This window comes from Poeciliopsis prolifica, unplaced genomic scaffold (assembly GCF_027474105.1).
Source record: "Poeciliopsis prolifica strain line A6 unplaced genomic scaffold, Auburn_PproV2 SCAFFOLD053, whole genome shotgun sequence".
Lineage (NCBI taxonomy): Eukaryota > Metazoa > Chordata > Actinopteri > Cyprinodontiformes > Poeciliidae > Poeciliopsis > Poeciliopsis prolifica.
The window spans coordinates 1175384-1194563 of NW_026562428.1; the positions used below are offsets into that span (position 1 = coordinate 1175384).

General features: G+C 41.6%; 1 protein-coding gene across 7 annotated transcripts in view; it reads right to left on the reverse strand.

Moving 5' to 3' along the window:
• Positions 1-3916: 3916 nt before the first annotated feature.
• The window catches only part of tns1a (tensin 1a), a 58241-nt gene continuing 42977 nt past the window's right edge, over positions 3917-19180 (reverse strand). For 4 of the 7 annotated variants that reach the window (XM_055059067.1, XM_055059068.1, XM_055059074.1 and 1 more), the window contains 18 exons: positions 15557-17227; positions 14394-14474; positions 13966-14129; positions 13136-13217; positions 12896-12970; positions 12480-12506; positions 12259-12340; positions 10996-11534; positions 10825-10911; positions 10386-10514; positions 10219-10314; positions 10052-10129; positions 9850-9921; positions 9500-9526; positions 8387-8555; positions 8049-8117; positions 7933-7962; positions 3917-7859 (listed from right to left, as the gene is read on the reverse strand). In XM_055059067.1, the coding sequence (XP_054915042.1) occupies positions 7730-7859; positions 7933-7962; positions 8049-8117; positions 8387-8555; positions 9500-9526; positions 9850-9921; positions 10052-10129; positions 10219-10314; positions 10386-10514; positions 10825-10911; positions 10996-11534; positions 12259-12340; positions 12480-12506; positions 12896-12970; positions 13136-13217; positions 13966-14129; positions 14394-14474; positions 15557-17227 (3608 nt within the window). In that variant the 3' untranslated portion in view covers positions 3917-7729. The remainder of the gene's footprint in view (positions 7860-7932; positions 7963-8048; positions 8118-8386; positions 8556-9499; positions 9527-9849; positions 9922-10051; positions 10130-10218; positions 10315-10385; positions 10515-10824; positions 10912-10995; positions 11535-12258; positions 12341-12479; positions 12507-12895; positions 12971-13135; positions 13218-13965; positions 14130-14393; positions 14475-15556; positions 17228-19180) is intronic. The other 3 variants (XM_055059070.1, XM_055059069.1, XM_055059071.1) reach the window with 3 other exon arrangements.

Below are 19180 nucleotides of genomic sequence, written 5' to 3' on the forward strand. Positions count from 1 at the left end.
GCAGTTATCATTGGAGATGCCTCCTTTAAACCTGAATAAATTTTCAGCTTCCCCGCTAGTTTCCTATATTGAAGAAATGTTCACTTTTGTACCTTTTTCAGATTTGTGTTGTTTTAGTTACGGAGAAGGAAAGATGAAAAATGTAATTTGCAAAGGACAAAAAGCAGAAAAGTTTTAGGCTGTATTTTTGGATGAATAAAAATGTCATGCCCTTTGCAGGACAGTTTCTCTAAAATGAAAAGCGCCCCTTTAAATCGGAGGAGACCTGGAGGTGTGCTAAAACAGACAGTTTGCAATCCTCTGGCATCATCATCATTTCCCCGTGATTGCAACGAGAAGTGTTTGTTCCACCCTCGGATGAGATCGTCTCGAGTTTTATTGCCGTTGGCAAAATTTGCAGACTAAATAATGATTGTGTAACGGAATCTGGGCTGCCTTGTACAGGGAGACGAAACGTGGTGGTCATATTCATTCATGATGGTAATTATCTCTGCCTTTTTGTCAAGAAAAAGAAAACACTCCAGCAAATCCCGTTTCAAAGAAACGTTGGAAATACAATACAGAGACTGTGTTGCGATGATCCAAAATTACGAGGAGAGGTCAGTCCGGGTTCATGTCCGTGTTTTTGCTCCAAACGAGAGAGTCTGTTCGCTTGAATATTGGTGTGGATGGCTTCCTTTTATTCTCGATGCGTTACGGATCATGTTGCGGAAAATTATTTCAAGGATAAAAAGTCGCACATAAACCTGCCACAAGAATTTCATCTCTTAAAGGAAGTTGTTACAAGCATTTGAAGAGAAATGAATTGTGATCTCTACTTGGCTCGGACTGCAAAAAGAAAAATGTTTGCCCCAGGGTGACTCAAAATTTACATTTCTGACCATTTTTGCAAGGCAATAATAATCACAGATCAAACATCTAATAAACAGTGGACAGACCTCCTCTGAAAACAATCATACCCGCCTTATTTGTTCAAATATACCTTAACCTATGACTCAAAGACAACCATGGCATGAGATTGAAAACAAGAAGAAGAGTTACAGGCATGCAATGAACCCATTGAACGGGACAGGAAGAGCTTTTATTCTGATATTTTTTGGCTGGAGGTGTCTTTGAAATGTTGCAGCTCACTTTAACAGCAAGAAAAACGTCAGAGGTGAGCTAATTTAATAAGCAGTTCATTTGGCGATGCATTTATATCGTCATTGTCACATGAATTATATTGTGAAGAGCCATTAAGACCTCATCTCAATCCACCAATATCAATGGTTATTGGCTAATACTCAAGCACTTTCTCAATTTTAATAGTGAATTTTAAATTTGAGGTATAAATTGTAACATGAATGCAGCCAACATATGAAAACACAAACTAATGAAACTTAAACTAAAACTAAACAATATTTAACTAATAATATCTAATAAAAACCCACCCTCTGAACTAAAACTAAAAGATATGACAACATCTACCTGAATGATGACCTGTTTCAGAGTGCTTTAAAATCCCTGAGTGGGGTGCTAGTCTGCTAGGTCTCCTGTGTAAACAGAAACATTTTCAGATGTTTCTCCTCACTTCTTGTTCCTCACAAGACCAATGGTCTAAAAATCTTCATCATATGAACTCTCATTCCAGTTAGAGCTTGCTGATGTGACTGTTGAGGTGTGCAACGAAACCTGAACGTTTCCTTCCAGCTCCAAGTTCTCACTTGACTGGGAAGCCTCGGCGACTCTGCTCAGGCTCACAAAGCTGGTCCTACTGGGTGTAGGATCAGATCCGAATCTCTGCATGTCAAACTGAAGATGTGTCTGGACAAGCAGACTCGCACACGCACAAAAGCCGATGAGACTCCAACACACATTCGCTGTTGTGGAGAGATTTCACACGAGCGTGAAGCTAAAAGGGAGTCAGTGAGCTGTTGCGGGGACAAGGCGAGCCTCGCAGAGCCGGTTTTGGCCGGAGAGCAGCTGGCTCGTCTCAGGGCCGAGGAGTCGACGGCTGCTTCCTGACCGACATGTGGATGAGAAGCCCAGTTTCCACCCATATCAAACCTGAGCCCCCGGCTCTGTTATCCTGAGGAAAGCCTCGGGAGTGGTGAGTTGGTCAGAGAGCGGATGTGACAGGAGGTGGGAGTGTTTTTTCAAAGCAAACGAGCCAAACCAGGGCTTCTCCTGAGAAGATTATCCCTGGCTCAAACAGCCCGGTTACATCACTAATTCACTTTTCATAATTTCCCAAAATACTTCTGCTTAACATTGACTGCACAGAGAAAATCAGAAGACCAAGAATCTCTAGGCGTGAAAAAAGCATCAAGTGTTCAGCGCCTTCTGTTCTGCTGCGAGAGATTACATCTGTGACTGGTGTCTACTGAACAAATATGTAGTCAGGTCTCTTTGGGAAGTCGGTGACGGAGATGGAGCACAAACCTAAACAAGCAGGTTGATTTTTCCATTCGATAAGCAGGCGAAGGGAATTTTGCCCCCGTGTTTGAATATTTATAGTCCAGTGACATCTGAATGTTCAGGGGTCAGGTTTTTCCAAAACGAAGGAGTCTGCTCCGTGTGGGAAGGTTACACCTGGGTGAAACCTCTGGCAGACTGTTTGGCTCTGGCCGACCATGACCTTCTACAAAAATGCGTTCGCATAGTTAGTGGATTCGTGAACTTTAGGGTAGGTTCTAAGAAAATTCATCCCGAGATTTTTAGGAAAACGGCTCAATTACGATGTTTTCAGTCTATCCTATCTTGTTCACTTTGCTTCATCCAGACAGTCTGGACTGAAATGATGGCTTCCTGAAGGAATGCGCTCGATTGACGTTTCAAACATTAGAATTTGTTTACCCGATCGTTAATGAGGTTGTGACGGATGGAACGTGTGAAGGAAGGTGCGCTATGAAGCTTACCGGAAGTTCAGTTATTTCAATCTAACTGAATGTGCATCATTGTGGCATATCATGTTCAAATTTCCGATCTATGCTTTTTTTTATGGATTGGGTTAGGTTTAGGGTAGGGTTATTTATGGAACTATGTCACCTTAACTATAAAAGTCGAGTTTTCATCCCTCAAGTAGGTTTTTATGAGGAGTTCTTGCTTTGTTTCACCAAACTACAGATTTTTACAGTTACAAACAAGGGAACCTGCTGGAAATCAAGAGTATAATTACAGTCAAACAGAGGTCACCGTTAAATTCACCGTCGACTTGAATTGATTGTGAACGGCTGTGATGCCTCCCTCCGCTCTGCCCGAGAGGCGGCGTGCTCTGCGTACATCAGTGATCTCAGCCACTTCCTCCCTTCCAGCTCCTAATGTGACACAGTGAAACGAGAGCGGCGGCGCCTACGCCATCCGTCAGAGGGGAAATGTGTCATGCATATTTTGGCGTTTGAGCACCGTCTGCAGCCATGAGAAAGCTCGCATTTTCTTCGTGTTTTATATTTACGAGCGCCTTCCCTCATTTCTCCGGGCTCTAGTTAAGTAAGGCGAGACTCGCGCTTTAAACCCGGGCTGCTGCTCTGGAGCTTATTCACTTCAACGAAAGGGAGTTTCTGTTGTGTGGCTCTGAGGTTTGGACAGATTCAGAGTCATGTCTGTCCGCCAGGACGTTGCTGCTCTGAGTTTTGCTTTGAGTCATTTGTAAAAATCCATTTGGAAAGCTGCTCAGTTTCAAGTTTATTTATTTCGAACCGCGAAGCTTCTGAAATGCAGGAAATTCTTCTCTTAAATATGTGCAAGACGCAAACACCGATCAGGAATAACATGACTGAGCTAAAATAGATCCTTTCCAGGAGGGAAAGGATCCAACCTCCATTTTCACACTTTAAGCCTTTTAGGGCTTCCATATTGTGAAGCCATTTTCAAAGAAAGAAATAAAAAAGAAAAAAAGAAAAGAAAGAGACAAAGAAAAGAACAGATAGCTCCAATGTAACTGATCTGTATTGCTTTAATGTCTTTTTTTTCTCCTTAGGAACAGGTAAGCCATGACAGCATAATGTAAATGATAAGAGCAACAAAATCTGAGACTCTTTTGTACATCCAACACATTCATACAACAGACAAATGCCATCTGTACAAGAGGTCAAACAATCCGTTTTTTTTTTCGTTTTTTTTTTTTTTTAATTAGGCTACATTTGGTAACTCTTGACTCAAAGCCAACAGGTACAACGCAATCCAATATAAATATTTATTTAGGCAACATTTAATTATGGCATGTTTTTTTTTCTTCTTCTTCTTTCCAAATGGCTACAGATGGGAAGAAGCTTGTTAGTTCTCAAATCAAGCCCCGTTTGCCCTCCTCGCTGTCAATAAAGCGCCATTTTACATTCCGGAAAAGAAAAAAAAAGAAAAAATCGCTAACGCTTCAAAAAAGAAAGTGACACAAACGTGAACCAAAAGAATAAATAAGAATAAATAATCTGCTGACTCTCAAAAGAGACCTTTGGCAGTCGGTACGAAGCTTTTAGCGTCGCCGTGAGACACGTCGGACTGCATTTACTTCCAGCACCGACACCCATCGCGAATTTATGTCGCGCCTCCCTCTTGTGGACGGAAGTGCTTTGTTTGTACTCCTCCGATGCACAGCAGGCTTGTTTTTTCCTCAACAGGCGACGGAGGCAAGACACTGAGACCTCCGTACGAACAAATGGGAAAAAAATAAAAAATGAAAACTTGTAGCAGAGTGAGTAAACTGTGCATCCCGTAACGCTTGTGTGTGTCCTCTCATGTTGAGAAACAAATTCAATTGAAGAAATTGGAAACAGAAAAGCGATCTGGTGTAAAAAAAAAAAAAAAAAAGAGGAAAAGCGGCGCGAAAAGACGCAACGTGACAGAATCTTTGGCAAAATGATAAATGTAACCAGCATGAGTGCATATTGTGTTAAGCTTTGGCTTCTGAACTTCCTCTTTTTTTTCTTGTCGTTGGAAAAAAAAAGAAAACTCCAAAAAATATCTAAACTCTACAATGCATCTGCACACTCGTCGGTTTCTGTCCATGCAACTTGAGCTCATTCATGCCCCGCCTCTTTTCTGAGAGAAAGCAAAACGGACGGAAAAAAAACACACACAAAAATTAAACGGATACAATGAACCGAAAAAGAAACGCACATGTACAAAGTAATGTACACCATATTTTCAAACACATCTCAAAATCCTCAGATTTTGAAATTATTAGCCAAAATAAGTTTTTTTGTTGTTTTCTCAACCCATTTTGTCTTTATCGAGACTGTACAATATAGGTATATATTAGTAATCATGAGGGAACAAAGCAATAAAAAATAAATACTTTTTCGCTATGTCACCTTTCAAAGACGTATATCTATGTACATTTATACCAGTATCAACTTTTTTTCCCATTAGCTTATTGTGAATGCACGTGGTCAGCAAGCAGGTATTGCGCACAGTGTGTCGTTTTTTGTCCAGAAGGTAGCGAAACGTGAAATCTGACATTTAAAAGTAAAAAAAAAAAAAAAACTCACTTTGAACTATACGGTCCCAAAAGTAAGTCTGGCTCAAATCAATGACAACTGAGTTGATGTGACAAGCAGGCTAAAATGAACCGCCAACAAAAAACATCATAACTTTTGAGTTTCTGAAAAATTGAAATGAGTTCAACACTCAGTTTTTTTCTTATTTCCTAAAATGTCCCAAAAAAACTTTTTTTTTTTAGAAACACTGTGAAACAAACAGTGTTTCCATACTTTTTTTTTTTTTTGTCAATGGTTCTCAATAAGCATGTGAAATACATGCTTTTCTTCACTTTTTTTTCCTACGTGGCAATATAACAACATAATGGAAAACTAAACCCTAACTCTCTCTGGTTCTTATTAGTAAATATTTTTCAATTATTAATATAAAGAGGGGGTGACGGGGGGAGCAATTTGCATGTCATTTTATCGCATTCAGAAAACTTGTGAACTAAGCACATTGTGCGTTTTTACTTCTTTTCCTAAAAGGCAACAGAATCTGCATGGACTGATCTGGAAAAAAAATAAAAAATCTTAAAATGTTACTGTATGAATACTGTACTGTGAAAGTCTAAGCGTGTGTTTCGCATGCAGGCTGTGTTTTCATTTTCATCCAATATTTATTTATTTTTTGTCAACATCCTTTTTGCTTCGAATGTGAAACGTGGAATTAATATTCATGAAAGGAGCAAAAGTCGAATTCCCTGATAACCAGAAAGACAAAGAAAGAAAAGAAAATGAATCATTTTATGTATTTTTTTTGTTTGTTTTGTTTCGTTCTATAAGGTACTAAAATGTCAAATTTTGCAGCGTGGATTAAAAAGAGAAACCCAAAGCCGTACCGGGTCCATATAGTTCAGGCGAGTTCTGTTCTCGGCAGACACAAATGTAGAAATTTTTTTAAAAATGTTTCTTTCCCTTTGCTTCAAAACGTCCTGAATAGTTAAACGTGGGAGGAAAGAAAATAAAAATCAGAACTTGGGGCTTAAATGGAGCATTAACAACAGGAAATAAATAACTGGAGTTTTGACACAAATGGGACAGAACAGGACAAAAAAGAAAAAAAAAAAGAAATAAAAAATAAATATATAAACTTGCCATCATAATAGCTACTTCAGTATCTGTCAAATTTTCAGAACTCTGAAAAGACTAAAAAATGTCTATTTCATGCAGTTTTTGACAAGTTTAACTCTTGTATAAAGGTAGATATTTCTTTATCCTTTTTTTTTTTTTGCTTTGTTTTTTCTTTTTTGAAATTGTACACACATGGCAAAGAATGTTCTCAGTGATGGAGGTGCGTTTTGGGACAATAACATGCATAAAGAACAGTGCATAGGTCCAGGTCATTGGGCCGGTTCCCGGTGGTTTCCAGTGTGTTTCTGTGGCAGCGTCTTACAAACAGATCAGTTACTGCGAAGCAGGTGCTGATGGAAGAAGTCCAAGGAAGGACAAGCGGCGCCATCTTGTGGACAGACTGTCCTTGATGATGTCAGGCTGCTGTTCCTTTTTTTTTTTTTTTGAAGGATTGGATGCTGAAAGAATGCGAGCGTGGTTTGCACCGACACAAGATGACCCTAAAGGTTGTTTTTTTTTTCCTTTTTCTAGTAGATGAGGTCTGCTATGCACAGTTTAGATCAGTTATTTCACTGCGAAGCCCTTTCCAACACACAGCAGACCCATAAAATGACCTCAACGTAATTCACATTTACTTTTCTGGAAAGTAGAAGAACCGAGCTTAAAGATCAAGCTAACATGCATAACGTCTTCAGACAGTTTTTTTTTCACCCCCCACCTTTTTTTTTTCTGAAGAATCAAAGTTCAAGAGAAACCACATTTCTTTCATCGCGTCTTATTTTTCTTTTGTTTCACTTCATCTTTTAAAAAGAGAAAATATTAATGGCTTACTAGCTACGTCATTCTTGCGCTTGTATTGCAACTACCTTTGGTAAATCAATAAAACGAACAGGGGAAAAAAAAAAAAGAAATCCACAAGTTCTTACATGTTCCCGTCACTCAACATTACAATGTCGCGCTCCCGTCACGTGCTCGGCTCCACTCCACACGTCCGCTAGCTCCGCTCTGTGCCGACGCCTCCGGGTGGAGACGGCTCTCGAGAAAGACACGCCAGCAAGGCAGAGAGGAAAAAAAACAGAGAAGGCGAGAACAAGGAAATAAACCGACGAACGAAAAAAGGACAACGTTGAGTCCTTTTGCAAAAGACGCCAACGGTGATGGAAGATTGCAACCCGGCCACTGCCTTTCGAAGTCGCAGGGTTTCACCGCTTCATCGTCTTGGAGACGAAGCCGACGATGGCCGAGGCGGGCTGATCTGGGTCCAGCTCAGCAAACAGGTGGCTGACATTGTCCGTTGTGCTTCCTTGTTTCCTTGCGACGAACCCAAAAAGCCTGGAAAAGAAGAAACACCTTAGCTTGAACTCTAAAGTATAACAAAAACTCAGCTGTTGAAATGTGGACTTACTTTACTGATCCACCTCCTTCTTTTACCCATCTATTGAACAAAAATAGGAATTTTATGTTACAATTTGGTGGTCGTCAACATACATGCTGCTAATGTATGTTAAACAGAATTCTTACTTTCTGTCTTGGGGGTCCAAATCACAGTATGTGACTGTGTTAAGAGGATAATGTCGCCGGAAGAAAATCCTGTACCAAAAGACAAATGACCCATTACCAGAGACTTAAGGCCCACATGTACTCAGGCGTTCTTCACTCTGCGGACTCAAAGTGGACGTCTGCGCAAGGATGAATTTTTTTACGCCTGCATACACATACGCTGCTACGACCTGTGAGGACGCACAGCTGCGAGATTGAGAGTCCGTGCGCCTCGCAGAGTATTTAAGGTACGCCTGAATACGTGGAAGCCTTTATGCTATTATCGCGGCATTTATTAGATGTCACTGTTGTTTCCTTACTTTCTCTGGCTGTCGGTGAGGGTGATGCCCTGCATGGACACCTTGAAGTGGACAGTGGTGGCCGCTGGGAGTGGGTTGGTTGTCAGTGTCTGACTAATGGCCTTGGCGATGGCCTGCGGCCCCGTGAGTGACTCCATGTCCACGGAGTTGATGAAGAGAACATTACATGCTGTGAATCAACAAAATGGGAGCAGGTCAGTGTCAGCTGATGGAGGATGACTGGAAGAGCAGAATGTACTGGATGAGCCAATCATGCATTTTCAACAGTCAAATGCCGTTTCCCAGTGATCAAGAGCATCATCCAAAGTGCTTCAACAGAAAGCTATTGTACTTCTTGTTTCTTGAAGATCCTTCACATCTGATTCTGCAGTTCTCATCCTGGGTTTGGAATGTCAGGCTTCCGAGATGTAGGCAGAATAGAACCGATAGAACCGTCAAAATCCTATTAGTCATTGACCCGATGACCAATGCGTCAATGAACCACTGACCCATTGTTTGACTCATTGTCCCTTGCAAAATGCTTCTCACTACTGCCAACATCTTATTACTTTTGGTCACATATCTCAAGGTTGATGGTTATAAAATCATCAAAGGGAAACTGACCTCATAAAAGAGAAAACGCATCAAGCTGCTGGTTCAGATTTGTGGATCTAAGGGTCAAGGGTCAAGATCTACATAAAGTGGAAGTGCAACGCTTTGCTCTGAATTCCTCAATATTGTAGCTCCATAGACCCTTGTTTATCCCTCGTTTAATTTGAGAACAACTCGTTATGCTGGGTATTTTTGTAATACGTTTGTCCCCTTTTACTGTCCTTTTAGTGTGGATTTCCATCACACAGGTTTTAATCCCAGACAAAACGAGAAGATGTGAACTTGATCATAACCTGAAATAGGGACTACAGCAACTGGATGAGAACAAGAAGACCTTCAACAAACAACAAGTCAGTTGCTTTCTATTTAGGAATTTGGGAGGCTTTACACTCAGATATTCTTCTACAGTCACTCGCATGCATGTCTTGTCCATGCAATAGTAAACATCTTCAGGGATAATTTAAAGCCAACTCCATTACAGCATGTTCATAACTACAAAAAACATGCAAAACCAGTATTTACCATAGGCTTCCTCAGGAACCTTCTGAACTGTAAAATAAGGGTAACAACATTTAAGTCAATGTTTCTAGAATATATTGTCTAATTTTACTCTACGCATATGTGCTTCACTTTCTGTAAAGTCTTCTTTGCCATATAAAATAATAATAATAATAAAAACAGTTTCTAGAGACTTTGAGCAGTGCTTGCTGCCTTGTTTGTTTGAAGGTTTGTTTCCAGAAAGTCTCCCAATGCAGAGACTGGTTAAAAAAACACAACTAGTACTATGAAAAAACTGCATGATAAAGTTGCAGAATCCCTCAGAAATGCTAATAAAATGGACATTTCTACTCGCAATTTCCACAAATCCTTACCAGCTCCCTGTTTGAGAAGCTCAACAACTGGATCAGTAGGTGTAGCAAGTTCCAGCGCCTCTTCATTTGGATCTTTAGGTCGGGAGATTAAGTGGTTATTATCAGAAAACAAATCCTAAGTACATCACAGAATGAAGGCAACAATCACTTCTTCCGACATCTAAAACTCATGAGAATCAGACAGTGTTAGGGTGTTCCTGACCTTTGGTGGGGATCATCAGCTTGCAGGGTAGAGCCAGAGGAGTCATCGCATGTTGGTACACCAGAGCAGAGAGACATCCTGCAAATACACACACAAAATAATCTTTGTGTGAAACTGGACCGCTGGATTCAAGAACTCCCAACACAGGCAAAATTTAGGACACCCACCAAAATAGGGTTCATTGGGGCAACCTTTCAGGCGAACGCCTTTGGGGCTGGTCTCAATCAGGAAGTGCCTCACCAGCTCATTGGTCATGTCGGCAACTACCAAAGAATCATGTGAGTAAAACAGGACGCAAACTTCATAGAAGAGCTCAATATGTCACTGAGTTTACCTTTTTTGTTTTGCTGGACAGTTGGTGGGGGGCAGGCCACCTTCATGGCCAGACCGTAGGCTCCACGGAAAGAGTGGCTGTCCCGAATGATGAATGCCCCGGGCTCCCTGTCCTTTAACAGACTAATGGCTGAAAAGAGGAAGGAGGAAGTCACAATACATAGAAAAACACTGGATAAACCACAAGATATTCACTTACACTGTAGAAAATTCCGTAATATATTCATTCCCACTGTCTGACGTTAAATAAGACTGAATTGTTAGCAGTTAGCAGACAAATTCTGGCATTTAGTACATCAAAAATATTTTTAGTAATTATAATCTAAACAGAAAAAGTTTGTAATCAAATTAAATGTCAGACAGTGGGAAAAAAAAGCCTTGTGTTTTTTTCTGTACAGTATTTGTAAATCATTTGGTTTAGCGGCATTTAGAGCCCTCACCTTGTTCTCTGGAGATATCTGGCTTGTACCAGAACCTAGAAGTGTCCTGGACAAACTTAACATTCATCTTAATGTCTGGATAACCATCTGTTTAAAACAAAACAAACAGGAAAGATGATTACTGAGCACACAAGCCAGCCGCGAGAAAACACAACCCGTCCCGTGTCTCACCATAGATGGACTTGGAGACGTCTGGGAGGGTATGTGTGCCGGAAAGGTTTGGCGTGCTGCCACCGCTGGCTGGTGTCAGGTTCCTGTTTTCTGTCCTCTCTGCGTCGCCGCTGGACATGTGTCTCTTCTCTGGAAGCTGTGGGGAGACGGGGAAGGCGGGGGTGGGAGGCGGCTGGGCGCTTCCCTGACGAGAGGCGGCCCCCAGCTCATCGGGTGTGCTGCGGCCGCTCGACGCCGCGCGCCGCCCCATCAGTGGGCTCGGGGGGACGGCGGCGGTTGCAGTTTTAGGGTTTCGACCTATCAGAGGGCTGGATGGGGGCTGATGTCTGGTCAGGGAGGGGCTGGCTTGACCTAGGCGTCTTTGAAGGGCAGGGCTGGGAGGCGTGTTGGTGGCCACTGTGCGGTGCAGGGTGTTCGGGCTGCCGGGGACCGTGTGGACGCCCATGATGTTGACCTGGGAGCCCTCAGGGGACGAGGGTCTGTTGGTGTATGGGGAGGCGGGACTGTGGGGGGCGCTGTCAGAAGAACCAGTCCTCCTTCTGAAAAATAAAAACACATTTATGTTTTCCTGAATATTAACATTTCAAAATTCTCTTACAAACCGTGCCTTCCAAACGTGTTAACACCCCTTGAAATTGTTTTTTTTGCTCCAACCCTCTTAATGCAAATAAGGTATATTATTGCAATTTTATGCTATCAACCAAAACAAAGTAGTGAATAATTATAGTACACATTCCTAGTTAGTATGCTCAATTGGTTATTCCAAGTATATTATACTTATTACAGTGCAGCACAAATTTCTAAACTATTATGGCTAATTTGCGTCTTTAATGCAGTAACGCTACAGGAATTTGGTATTGAAGGCACTTTGCTGCCATCTAGAAGCCAGAATCTGTCTAGCATTCAGGTTATAGAACCAGGCTGTATCTGAAGTACTTTAACTATGGATCAGCTCACACAAATCTGGTCCATAGTTAGAGTCCATCGGTCTAGTTATGGTCCATCTTGACCATAAACTGGGCTAAATTTTGGAAATTGACATCATGTCTGAATGTCTGTCTTTTGTTATATTTCTAAATACAACCATTCAGTAACCCAACACTCCTGCAGGACAAATGCTATTGAACAAAGCAAAAAGTGCAAGAAAAATAGAATGAGCTGTATGTGATATAAGACAGTGCATGGAAGTTGGTTAAGCAATCCTGACCTACTGAAAATGCTTCTGTTCACTAAAATGCGGGAGGTCAGAGTGGAAAACCTCACCTGTCGGTGGTGTGGACAGGACTGCCGAAGGACAGAGGAGCTGTGAATGGTTGTGGTCTCGAGTCCCCAGCGCTGCGATTATCTGAGAAGCACAGGACAAAATGAAAACGGCGAACTCAAAAACAAAACGTTTACTTGCAATAAAATACAAGGTTGTTATAAAAGAAAACAATAAAAAGTTTGGAGAATGTGAAACTATGTCAAAGCAGAAGGGTCCCTACCTTGCTGTGCATTATTACAATCGGAGTCTGGCGGCAATGCAAGTCAAAAAGGAAGGACAGAAAAAAGAAGACAGGAGCTCAATAGGGAAATGTAGAAGGATGTCCAGGAGTAGGTATGAATTTAAACAGCTTTTTCAGCATTTTCACAACATTTTGGAGGAATCTTGGAGTTCATTAAGTCAGTTATCTGAGGGGTTTTTGAGTATAAAAGCAAAAATGTATCTCTTTGAGATCCTCAAAATTTTTATTTATTTATTTATTTTTTCAATACAACAGTAACTTTTATTTCTTTCGACCATTGGTGGTTTAAGGCCTTACATAAATAAAATTTGTTGCTATCTGAGTGAAATCAACATTTGTTTGACAATCAGATACAGAAAAGGAAAGTCTATAGTGTTGGTCCTTAGAGCACTGACCTGATCCGCCTTGTTGATGAGGTTTTAGTCCCAGAGCAGACAGAGGCGTCTTTGTCAAACCTGGAGTAGATCGAGCTAAAAAATAAATAAATAAATAAACCTTTATGTAACCCAGCAACCAAGTGTAAATTTTGGTGCACTGTCTATTTATATTTTTTTCATTTTTCAAAGAATAAATAAAGAGAAATCCATTGAAGTCAAATTTAAAATCCTAATTCAAAGAGTCAAAACAATTCTTACCGCTGCTTTCGAAAGAGGAACTATTGCCATGGCGACCAGTCTCATCATCCTCAAATGCTTCCCGGTAACTGTGCATCAGACCCTGAAGAAAAAAGCATTCAGACGGAACTTCTCAACAATCAGTATAATCTGAGAAAATACCATTAAGCACATCAAGTGTGCTGAATGTGCTTTAATATACCATTGTAGCGCTATCATAGATGCTAACATCCAATGTCTTCCTTAAATCCACTCTTGATACAGACAATTATTGCCAAAAAAAAATACAAAAATAAATGGTACTGCTGGTTTGGCTGCTTTGCAAACACCAGCTTCCCAAGTACTGGATTTACGTTTGATCATTTCAGATGTGGTCTACGAAAATAGAAAAATCTCCAAACACTAACCAGCAAATAGGCAGCAGTTTACTGTCTACTAGTTTGCCAAAAGCATTATGTCATCCCATAAATCCAGGATTTACAATCACTTCCATGGAAATAGTACTTTTATGAATTGTTATCCCTGCTTTATACTCCAAAGTCAACTGTTTGTTGGTTTCAATTGGGAATGACATCAACAACATCAAGCGCATGATGACAAAGGATGTGTGGCCTTCAGTTTAGCTCAAGAATATGTAGACAGTATGGATTCCCAAACCTTACATCATCTAAGAGACAGTGGCGAATGACTGCCTCTGAAACGCAGGTGAGCGAATGTTTTTGCCAAAATAATATATATAAAAAAACTTTCTCTGTCCACACTGCATGAAGAGATTATCTTTACTTTACAGTTACAGTTTGCTCTGCTGAACTATGCTGGGCTTAACCCAAAGATCGGGTGTCTGACTGTACCTCTCTGGGTCTTCCGCCCGGATTCAGAGCCAGATTGTTGGTGAAGTCCGGCGAATGAGACGCCGAGACATTATCATGACCGCTCTGGTAGTGTCCCTCGCTCGTGGTCCGGCGCCTGCCTGTCTCCTGCGTTGCCTCTGGGGTCATTCCTCTGGAACGAACTCCTGAAACCCACCAAGATATTCACTGCAGAACTCAGCACATGCTTTCTAGAAAAAGCTTGTAGAACATTTTGCAATTTGCTAAGCCACAAGCAGACAATCCACTCTGGGAGAACCAAGCTCAAATTCTTGATTAGAATTTTATTGGGCAAAAAGAAGAAGGGAGTTGAAAGTCAAATTACATGATTGGGGAAAATAAATAAGCGAGGCAGGAAAAAATACATCAACTACATGAGAAAATGAAAAGTAAGGGAAAAATGGACAAACCAGAGAAGGAATAGGAACGATGGCGGTCAGATTGTTGGGATGTCATGCTTTCACTGATGCCCCGAATACGAGCGTTGTACTCTGTTCCAGGGGAGGAAAATCAGGTGATGGAGGGGAAGCAGCAGGTGGAGGAAGAGCAGGGTGAGGAAGGTGCAGAGGAAGATGCAATGACGGCAAAAGGTTTTCCACGAAGATGGATTAAACAAAACAAGCAAAAAAAAAAAAAAAAGGAAAGAAATCAAATATGGAAATAAGCTTGGAAACCCTTCCTCCACTAGGAGGCGCCAGAGAGCTTATTTAAATGAAAGAACATTCTGAATGCGGATAATGAATGGAAGCTCCTGCATGCTTGGCTATTCTTACTCTTCTTCCCATCTCTGCTGTCACCAGCTTTACTTCGTTTCAGCTGCAGAGCTAATTTTATGTGGCCAGGTCAGAACTGCGGTACAGAACTCCACCGTGGATCTGGAATACAAACTGCTGAAAGCTGCACTGCTCACGTTCTGGTACACGCAACGTGAGTCTTCCTTAAGTCTCTGTCAGCACTTTGGAAGCAGTCAGGTAACAGTTGTATCACTTTAGTGACATAATGCAGAGTCCTGCACTAGTCCTATATTCTGTTTTTAGGATTATCAATGGTTTTTACAAGTAAACATAAAGAAAAACATCATACAACAGAGAAGCTCACACTTATACACTAAAACATCAATGTAAGTACATTGTAAACACCTCAGGTAAGCTCCAAGAAGGAAAGAGAAAAAAATGGAAGACTGAATCCTGATTTGTAAAATTCTCCATATTTTAGAATGTCATAGGAAAGTTAAGGCGTTTCAGTCATGCCAATCAAAAACAAAGTACACACAAAGTTGTATATTTTAAGTGCTTTTTGTTTAATTCCTTAGGGTTTAGACTTAATAAAACCCATGTCTCAGTTTCCCAGAACATAAACATTGTTTCAGAACACAGGTCCGCAAAGAATTCTGTCATAAGAAACCTTTTTTAATGGTTTTTATGGAATAATCTAAATTTTCTGGCTTTCCTTTAGTTGTATCATGTAAATACTGCAATCATAAAAATTAACAGAAATAAACACTAGAAATAAATCACTCCATTTGTAGTGAATTAATCATTTCAACAACTAACATAAAACCTGAATGCCTTACCAGCAATGCGGTGAGCAACCAGGCCTTCCAAGTTCAGAGTCTCCTCCTCTGCATCTTGCTCTCTTGGCAAGGGAGAAGAAGACATTTCCTTGAGTTGGGGTGTGAGGGTAGGAAGAGGAGAAGAAGAGGTGCTGTATCCTGGGTAAGGAGATGGCCCCTGTAGGTCTGGGGAGTGTGAAACTCTGCTTGTTGAGTTTATTAGTTTCTGGGGAGACTGCTGGTTGAGATTAGCAGAAGTATCAATGGGACAGTGATGGGTTACTTGGCGTGTGTGGAGGTAGGGCTCAGGAGTGTGTGTTGGTGTGGTGTTCTGGTATGGATAACCAGTGTTGGACCTTTGGGGTGAATATGTTGGAGACTCCGTGACGGGACTCTGGTTTGGCACTGCTGGGACCCTCCCAGGTTGCCACTGATGAGAGGTGCTGTTCATTGACCCCAAGTTGTTGTAGCCATGGATGGCAGAATCCCCTTGGTAGGATGGCCTAGCCAGGGTCTGGGAGAATGGTATCTGGGATGAATTGAGGGTGTTATCTCCAGGTGGTGCACTGTGGGACTTAGACATGTGTGAGTTGATTGGATCTAGATCAAGCATTAGCATGTTTAGTGCCTCTATGGATTGTTCAATGTCTCGCTGTGATGCAGAGGTTGGGAAATGAGGGAGGCTGTGGGTTGACTGAGGAGGAGGCCCAAAAGGATCATCTGGAAGACTATGCTGGTGCCAATGATTAAGACCTCTTTGAACTGCCTCTCGACTACTGGTACTCCTCTCAGGGGCCTTGGGCATCATTTTAGGGTTGGTCTCAGGGCTACTGGGTGGCTGATTCCCAAAGGACTGTGAACGGTACATTCCTCCTCCATTTTGGTAGTTGTTGTACCCCACCTGCAGTGATGGTGATTCTACAGATCTCTCCTGCATTGCTGTAGGAGTTCGTACTCCGTGTACTGGCATTTCGTTCAACTTTTCCCCAAGAACGTTTCTCTCAAGGTATGGCCCGTCGTTCTGGCCACCAACAGGTGTCTGTGATTGGTAGTAGAGGCTCGCTGGTGTTGCCTGACCCTCTAAAGATGAGAGTGTACCCAAGCTATCAACGCTGTTACCCTCTTGACTATTAGGAAGCTCGTCGTCAAGGATATCAGTTTCACGCTCCTCTGTTGAGGGTGCCCTAAGAATCCTGGTATGGCCCCCGTTAACATGCACTTGCGCAGGAACCAGGTGTCGAACCCCTCCCCCTGGACTGGTAGATGTAGACAAGTAAACCTGGCGCTGAGTTTGTGGCTCAAGGCCACTAAGAAGCTGGTCTAGTTCTCGTTTCTCCTGGGGGCTAAGTGTTGGGTGGGCTGTTGTTGAGTTGCTGTGACCTGCAGCTGTGTGCAGGGAATGGCTGTGCTCATCAGTGCGATCAGTCTTAATTGATGCGGTAGAGTTGCCTGAGTCACTGCTCACAGAAAGGGTATGATCTACAGCAGGAAGGGAGGTGTGGCCTGCCACTGGAAGGGACTGCTCAGTCTTTTGGAGGTGATGGTTAGATTGCTGCAATGAGCCCTCTGTATTCGTCAAGGGGTTTTCTCGGACTGGAAGGCCATTAATGGTAACAACTCCCTCCAGGGAGTCTTTCTTTCGGACCCGGGCATAAAGACTTCCATCAAGTGGACCTTGAGTATGACCAACATCTGAAAGAACAAAAAGGAGAAAATCAATGAAAAGTAGATGTCAAGGACAAGTACAACTTTATTCATGATTTGCTCTAACCAGAAGCATAGTGGCCACCCTTTTGCATCCAATGCTTGCAATCCAAAGATTCTGCATGTGTCCTCTCTACCAGCAACACAAACTCTTCAGCTCTATTAATAGCCAATTTGTAGTTCTAAAGGTCCTGTCATGTTGCGTCAGCACAGGCCCAAAGGGACCAACATGAAACAGCTAGGGTCCTGCCCTACAAATGGAAACATTTTAAACAGTGCCAGCTGGAATGCCTGGAGATGAACTTGGTGAGGAGAAGCAATTTTCCTCAGGTTGACTTCTGGCTGCTAAAATATATTAGTCAAGTCAAACTGGTTACAAACATTTTGGAGAACGTTTTACTTTCTGCTCCATTTGACTAGTTATTGGCTTGGGAATATAGAGCAAGTACCAAAGATATATTTGATCTATGTTTCACTTAGATTTGATAAAACTCAGTTTATCAGAAATTCCATATCACTGTTAACATAAAGAACCCTATTGATATAATTAAACACTAACCCAAAGTTGGCTTCAACAATACAGGTTGCATTTGCAAAGTGACAGAAAATATTAATGACACTGGCTCATATGTGGGATGTTCCAGATTGAGTGACCCCCTCTGGGGACAGATGGTGGATCGCTCGGACTGTAGCTATTTCAAAACCCATGTCAACAACAAGTTCTTGGATGCAGTAGCAACAAGAATAAGCGGCACGAGAGGAGACTGTAAACACAGTTTGTCCCTGTGGTTGCTCTACATGTTAACACATTATGAAAGTATAAACCTGGGTTTAGATTACAATTTCTCTAGGAATAGTCGGGTTTGGTCCACCACATAATACACTAATTACAGCCAGAACGAACACTCCTTCATTATACAAAGTAGTACTTTTAGAATGTAAAAACAAAATCACAACAATCCCATGCCGTAGTAATAAACTCAACAGAAACATCCTTCTTACCTGCACTAGGAGAATTTATAGATCAATGTATGATCCAAGAATATTTCCTCATTTTGAGGCAGTCTGTACATTAGTCGATCATTCGGCTCAGACGAACAAGACTTTCTCCCTGCGTCCTGAGTCACAACCTAACATCGTCTACCATGTGCTCCACTGGAGTGAGGTAGAACTCTACCACTGAAGCTGACAGGAGGGGTGAGCTGGCACTCGGATGATTTCTTACTGTTCCCGGCAGCTGGGGAGGGGACTCCACCACTGTAACCACATCCAGCATTACCCAGCCGTCCGGGAAGATATGCTGTTTCGGACAAACTGCGGACCCTACGCCAATGCCATTGGGGGTTCCCTGTACCACGTGTCAATAAAATCCAACTTATCTAATGCTTGCCTTTTTTCTTTACATTTAAAATATTTTTCAATGCACAAAAGTTTGTCGTTTTAATTTATGTGTAAAAAAATCGCATGGTGTATTCTCCACTATCCAACCTCTTTGGCTCTGTTTCCATCTTCTGACCTTTAGCAGGAGAGGTAGTGTCCTTGTTCTTGCTTATAGAAAATTATTTTTAAGTGGCAAAAAAAATGACTCAACTTAACTAGGGCTGGGCAGCTCAAGGAACACAACAGTGGCTCTTAAATTAACAAAAATATTAGCAGTAAAAGGAATCTGTTGATTTTAAGACAATTATTGCTCTTGAAAACATATTAAATATTTGATAAAAGTTACCGCATTTGGTATTGGTATAGAAAGTGAGGTGCTGACTAGTCATCTCCAATCTGAATACTGTAATGGGAATTAAAAGATTGTCTATTTTGTGAACAGCGACACATCACTGCTCCCATATTTTTTAAATGTAAAGCCGGATGGCACTACTGCCAGCTATTCTATGCAATGACAAACAAGCAGTGCTCTATTAGAATAGTACAAATACCTTTCCTCTG